This window comes from Carassius auratus, unplaced genomic scaffold, assembly GCF_003368295.1.
Source record: "Carassius auratus strain Wakin unplaced genomic scaffold, ASM336829v1 scaf_tig00008058, whole genome shotgun sequence".
Classification (NCBI taxonomy): Eukaryota; Metazoa; Chordata; class Actinopteri; order Cypriniformes; family Cyprinidae; genus Carassius; species Carassius auratus.
The window spans coordinates 303,104-310,249 of NW_020523902.1; the positions used below are offsets into that span (position 1 = coordinate 303,104).

At 34.3% G+C, this 7,146-nt stretch overlaps 1 protein-coding gene across 1 annotated transcript; it reads right to left on the reverse strand.

Moving 5' to 3' along the window:
* Positions 1-50: 50 nt before the first annotated feature.
* Positions 51-6,423, reverse strand: LOC113071766 (anaphase-promoting complex subunit 7). The gene is made up of 11 exons (XM_026245063.1): positions 6,323-6,423; positions 5,829-6,018; positions 5,017-5,136; positions 4,788-4,899; positions 4,544-4,697; positions 3,536-3,678; positions 3,325-3,442; positions 3,045-3,241; positions 2,621-2,845; positions 1,666-1,816; positions 51-1,157 (listed from the first exon to the last, which is right to left on the reverse strand). The coding sequence occupies exons 1-11, from the start codon at positions 6,421-6,423 to the stop codon at positions 968-970; spliced, it is 1,701 nt and encodes a 566-aa protein (XP_026100848.1). The 3' UTR covers positions 51-967.
* Positions 6,424-7,146: the final 723 nt, after the last annotated feature.

Below are 7,146 nucleotides of genomic sequence, written 5' to 3' on the forward strand. Positions count from 1 at the left end.
TTGATTTTGTAGAAGAGATATTCTGTTTAGTAACATTGAGCACATCAGCATTTTTCATGCCATGATTTTAATTCAAAAACATTTAAAAAGCGCCTCATTTACAACAATACAGAAACGAAACAAAACAAGACAATGAAAAAAATAATGCACTTGGGACTACATAAATTAGTTATTCATACCAAAAACGAAAAGGGGGAAAAATGCATAAAATAAACCACAGGAAATAAATAGTATCGCTGCATTATTTTAATGGAAATTACCACGCTGAATGAGAGCTAAACAAATGCGTGAAATGTACTTAAATGCCCCAAAAATGCTAAATTCAAAACGGGATTCATTTTCTACACAAAACATTTTCTTTTTGATTTTGGCGTGATATACGACTTTGACATGTTTTCATTACACAACAGATCAGAGGTGAAAAAAATGAAAACGTGTGGGATTATGGTTCATTTAAAAGATGCCTCTTTAACAGTTATCACTTTAATTGAAAAAAGCTCGAAGCATGCAAAACAAATGATAGATTTGACACCTTTATGAAAAATAAAAAATAAACTAGTTGCCTAGTCCTGTATTTAACCCAAACCAGCAAAAGTGAAGCCCATGATGTTTAAAAACTGTTCGAAAATACATTAATAGTGAATCATTTGGGTTTTAAGTCTAACATCTGTAGCACTGTGTTGAAAAAAGATCATACCATCCTTGTGTCATCCAGGTTGGGGACAGACTGTTTCTGAACTCTGTGTAGTGCTGCATTCTCACATGAGAAAGATCATCTTTTGATATGACAAAACCAAACAAATGCAAATGTAATCCACAAATCCCAATACAGTCAGTGTCAGTAATTCACAGCTAGAGAGAAGCAGTGAGCATAATGGCATCTCTCCACTCACACACATCAGAATCCAGGCGTGTGGATGTTTTCTGAAGTGCTGAAGCTGTAGAGTCTCTGGATGGGTGTTGAGGGTCACTGCATGCCGAACCACTGCTCCTGATCAGCCCACTGCACCGCCTCACTGTCGCTGCCCTCCAGATCTCCCTCCTCCCCGCTGCCCTCCATATCGTCCCCGTCCAGCTCCACCGTGGCGTCTGTGGGACTCTCCTCCTTCTCCATCTTCTGCATGCCCTCCAGAGACTTCTGGTCATTCGGATCGAGACTACAGAAGAGGAATATAACGGTCAGTTTGGCTCGATTTTACCGTACAGTGTAGGGCTGTCAAAATGGCTGAAAAACTACATTCGAATTATATTCCAATTTAAAATGCATAATTTTAGTTAGGGTGAAGAAAAGCTTTTGGCTTCTCTTCTGAGTCCACAAGAGGGCGCACTGGGCAAAGTTTTATTAAAGAATAGCACGTTTATTCAAAGTATATGAAAATATGACTGTGAAAAAAGTGCATCATATTTAAAATAATGTTTATAAACCAATTTAAGTAGCTTAAAGAACTATATAAAAAACAGCATTATGTATACATGCATAGTTTAATACAAAGGGGCAGACGAGGCTGTGTGTGAGACGGAACAAAAGTATACTCTGGTTGGGCCTTAAAGCTGCCTCCTTAACGGACACAACATTTTTGCATTCGAATGTGGATTTTTTATTTTAAATTTGATGAATATTTGAATTTTTTTTTGACAGCCCTAGTACAGTGTGGATGATGTTACCTTAGCGCTATACTGTACTGGTCCATGGCCTCCTGATAGTCATTAACAGCTACGAGAAAATCCCCCAGCATCCTGTGCAGCACACAGTCGCTCTGATTGGCTAAAGTGTTCCGCAGAAGTGCTATTCCTTCTTCATACTTCTGTTCTCGACCTGTAATGAAAATTATTTAGATGTTACACAGCATTACACCAAAAAAAAATACGCTTTTTATAAGCTTAATTATTAACAATAATGTGTTATTTCATAACTAACTTTCATAGCAGTTCAAGAACAACAAAAATGGCAACAGTAATAATAAACTATATAATTAGAAAATAAACAGAGAAAAACAAAAAGGGTAAAAATACATTACTACTACTAATTAATAAATAGATCAAATAAAATGTATACCTTATTTTAAAATAAAATAATTTATAATAATAACTTAAAAAAACATTTTATTAGTGACAAATTTTAAATAATAATAATTAAAATAACAAATAGAAGAATAAATAAACAATAATAATAATAATAATAATAACAATAATGTTATAAATAAAAAGAGTACAAATTAAAAGCATAAATTAAATAATAATGATAATTTAATAATAATAAGTAAAAAAAATAATAATAGAAAAAGTCTATGATAAAAATAAAAAATAGGAAATTATGTAATTTGATAACTAGTTAGTAAAGAAAATATAATAATAAAATAAAATGACAAATGAAAAAAAATAATTATTTCTATTATTATTAAAATAATATTATAATAATATATATAAATTAACAACAACAAAAACTTTAATAATAATAATAATAGTAATACATAGAAAAAATATAATAAACGTTTACATTTGGTTATTAAGCATAGACTTTTATCGAAAGCGACTTACAAATGAGAACATAATAAACAAACAAAAAAATAATTGCAGAGTTTACAATTAACATAGAAAGACATGTGACGTTTTGACATACTGAGGAGCTCTGCTTTCTTCACGACAGCTTTGATATAGTCGGGCCGCTGAGCGAGGGCTTTGTCCAGCAGAGTCTTGGCCTTCTCCTGGGTCATGGGGTCTTCCAAACACACTGTGGCCAGGATGGTGAGAGTCTGGGCGTTCGCTCCCAGGGTCTTGTAAATATTGTTGGCCATTCCCATAGCCTCCCGTACACCATTAGAGGCAAGATAGCAGTCAATCAGACCTGAAAACAAGGGACGTATCACTATGAGATGACTGTGGGCTTTGTCTAACCTTTAGGAAACAGGAAAGAATGAATACTAACAGATATTGAGCAAATCAATAGACTACATATCTATAAACTTTTATTGCACAAAACCATCATGATCTTCCTAAACCTTATGCATAACAACATTATATGCATATGATCCTGAATTTCTTGCCTTCATAGCAGTCCAGACGACAGGGCGCCAGTCTCATGGCTTCTCTGAAGTGTATGATGGCCTCCTGCACTCGGCCCATGTTCCTCAGCGCCACCCCCTTCAGGAGCAGCGCCTGCACGCTGTTACTGTTCAGCTGGATGGCTTTAGCTCCCAGGTACAGGGCACGAGAGTAACGCTTACTGTAGAAACTGTGACATCTGTGGAAAACAAGAAATAAGAGCTTCCAACCGCTTTGGTCTCTGAAACCGTTTCAGATACATTAGGAGGAGGTCAAACTCACCCAGATATGACCCAGGGCTCAGCATGCTGGTCAGATATGTTGAACAGCCGTCCTCCGAGAACCTCCACATCTTCCAGATGACCCTCCCTGGCCATCAGATAGCCGTATACATCCATACCTGCAAACCAGCACCATCATTTCCTTCAAACAAACAATCATCATCATCATGCAGTGTATCTAGAGTGTTAAAGGACTGGTGGATGCCATGCACCTTTGATCAGGTAAGGGTCGAGCATCTGTGCCTGCTCAAACTTCAGGATGGAGTTTTTGGTGTCTCCAGCCCTGAAGTACACATCTGCCAGAGTGACTAAAAGATCAACGTTATCCCTCAAGAGTGACTTCTTCTCCAAAGAGCTGAGGACAGATTGTGCAGAGGTGGCCAATTACTTTCTAAATATTTTTGCATAGGAAATACATTATAATATAATATAATATAATATAATATAATATAATATAATATAATATAATATAATATAATATAATATAATTGTTATTAATAACTAAAGATATAAATTGAAATCTGAAATAAAATAAATATTACAAGAAAACTTACTAAAAAAATGTTGCCTTTTGACTGAAATAAGATGAAGTATTAAAATTTCTAAAACACAGAGATATTAAAAAACTTGCTGAATTGCTAAAACGCAAAATTAAAAAGAAAACTAAAAATACAAAAGCCAATTCAAAATATTAATTACTATAGATGTATATAAATAATACAATAACTGTGAATCTAATATAATCATTTTTATTGTTAACTAAAACCATTTAAAATGATTTTGTTTAATTGAAACAATGCTGAAATTAAATAATTTATAAATATAAGATTAGCTAAAACTTGATATGTTGATATTCAAGCACTAAAATTAATAAAACAGAAATAATAAAAGCTAAATATAAATATAAAAAATAATAAATTACTAAATTACTCAAATTAAAATATAAAAAAAGCTAATTCAAAATATTAATAAATACTAGAATAGTATATAAATAATAGAACAACAAAAATCTAATACAAGATCATACTTTTTGATGACAGTGGTGGCTAATACCAAGTAAAACTATTTTCTTTATTAATTTTTTTTTTATATATATAAAAGCATATATTAAATGTAAAGATTGTTGTTTTTAATATATTATTCCAAAATGTTTCCATGGCCACACTACAGCTAAGAAAAGAAAGTTGCTGAATTGAATCATGACCGTGTCCCGTCCTCACCAGATAGTGTTGATGGCTCTCTGATTGTCCCCTCCATGTGTGAAAGCATGTGCTTTAATCCAGACAGACAGCCAATCAAGATTGGGGATGCTCTGAATCACGTCCATCGTCATGGAAGCGACCTCTGCCCCCTTCACCGACAGAGACAGAAGCCCTGCAGCGGAGCAGACAGGACGAGGCTTTAAAACAGACAAAGAAAGCACAAGATGCACCACCACAGGAACAGCGCTGTGTTCTTACTGACCAATAATAGCATCCAGAGCCAGAGGACACTGTCTCAACACTTCCTTATAGCTTGTGACGGCTGAACGCTCCTGACCAGCCTTCCTGTAAAGATTCGCCAGCATCATGTTGATCTGGAACACAATCATGCAAAGTGCTCTTTTATGTCACTTTTTAGACTTAATAATTACGTGTATACAAACTATACTTTGTAAAACAAGAAAAGCACTAGACCGCTTGTGAAAGCACACCTTTGGCGTTCTCTGGCGTGAAGGGATTCCCTCCAGAACGGATATGGCATCTTTATCCAGCTTCAGAATAGTATAACACTCTGCGATTTTATATTTCACTTCGATCTCTGATGGCAAGTTCTGCAGTTGATGAACACAGAGTTGATAAAACGCCATTCAAATTATATAATACATATATTATATATAGAAACATGTTAGGTAAAAAATGATAGCCTGAATGCACTGTAAGTCGCTTTGGATAAGAGCGTCTGCTAAATGCATAAATTTAATTTAATTTAACATGGGAAATAAGGCAGCTGTTACAAAAATCAGTTTCCACCAAAATGCCACAGGAAAAACAAATCGTTTCAATTCTATGAAATCATAATAATTAGTGGTGTTTGAATAGAGAATTGTCACTATTACGATTTCACACAATCTTTTTTTTTTTCTCGGACAAAATAATATTATTTACTGCCAAAAATAATAAACATTTTATAGCAATAAAATAAAAAAATATATACACTACCGTTCATAGGTTTGCGGTCAGTATGAAAGAAATGTATACTTTTATTCAAGAAAACAAAAGTGACATTTTATGTTAGTATTTCAAATAAATGATGTTTAGAATTTTCTCTTAAAGAATCCTGATGAAGGTACCACAATAAAATATTAAGCAGCACAAATGTTTTCAACATTGATAATAATCAGAAATGTTTCTTCAGCACTACATCAGCATATCAGAATGATTTCTGAAGGATCATGTGACGCTGAAGACTGGAGTAATAATGCTGAAAATTAATAAAACTCGATTTGAAAGTATAGGAGCTCACCTGTGCCTGAAGTGCAGATGTTGTGCCGCCTGTGCTGGACGGACGCACTTTCGATGTTTTGCTGAGTACTTTCTTCTGCTGTAAAGCCATGTTGTACTTACAGGCTGCGTTCCTGTACTCTTTATCATGGAAAATAGCATCAGCGTGATACACCAGCAGCTGGTACTTCTGAGACGGCGAGAAGAGCTCACTGAAAAAGAGAAACAAACACTAATATGGCTTTGGGTTTATCTTTTGAACTGACATTTCGGTGTGTTTCATGAGAACTACGGTAGCTATTGAAACCACAGTATTTTGGGAAAATACGGTGAACTGTAGCTCTGCTGTCTTAAATAATACATTAATATTATTATATTGACTTCTTACGAGCTTAAAGAATAACACATTTCTGTGTGTCTGACTTGCTGTGTAACCAATAGATTAGCCGTTGAGTTTGAATATGATCACACTTCAGCTCGGGTGTGTTTATATTGTGGAGCGCTCGAGACACTCACGGGTTGTTGGTGCTCATCGTCAGGAGTAAACTACTGATGATCCGGACATTAGAGTGCAGTCCAGCCGCTGCCATATCCCGCACATGATCGATCACATTCATCTTCAGTCGATTAGCTTTCAATTCCAAAGCACGATTCTTGTCAATAGACGTACTGCGACACAGCGGAAGATGCAGGAGCGCTACGGAGAAGAGTTTTTTAAACGGCCGGAAATGATGGGATTTCAAAATAAAGGTCGGTTGGAGAAAATTAGTCGCCAAACGAAAAGTCTTTGCACTTGGAACATGTTGTTTATAACGATTTCAACCTGCCGTTTTAAGAACATTAATGTTTTTTATATTTTTGTATTAATTTTAGTTTTTATATATATTTATATATTTAATATATTATATTATATTGTCATTATACAAATATATGTCCTGATCATAGACTGTATAAGGTCCTGATATGGACACACACACACACACACACACACACATGTATACGTATTTAAAATGGAAAGAAAAATTATGCTTTAGAATCCTACTCTCCTACCTATCAAAATGTTTTCTACCTCTTTGCAACTCTATACTATTTTACAAGAAACATTTGAAATGTTGATTGTAATCACAATTATTTTAAGAACAATACAGGTGCATCTCAATAAATTAGAATTTCATTCATTCAAATTTTCATTTCAGTTCTTCAACTTCAAATTGTGAAACTTGTGTATTAAATTCAATGCACACAGACTGAAGTAGTTTTAAGTCTTTGGTTCTTTTAACTGTAATGATTTTGGCTCACATCTAACAAATTAAAATACTTCTTAAGACCAATTAAAAAAA

What these genes read in the sequence shown, in the direction of transcription:
- LOC113071766 (XM_026245063.1), bottom strand. Translation starts at nt 6,423, where the DNA reads ATGAATGTGATCGATCATGTGCGGGATATGGCAGCGGCTGGACTGCAC. An exon ending in AGAGCCATCAACACTATCTG is followed by an intron (nt 3,679 to 4,543) that starts GTGAGGACGGGA and finishes ATCTGTCCTCAG; the next exon opens with CTCTTTGGAGAAGAAGTCAC. An exon ending in CAGTACAGTATAGCGCTAAG is followed by an intron (nt 1,158 to 1,665) that starts GTAACATCATCC and finishes CCTCTTCTGTAG; the next exon opens with TCTCGATCCGAATGACCAGA.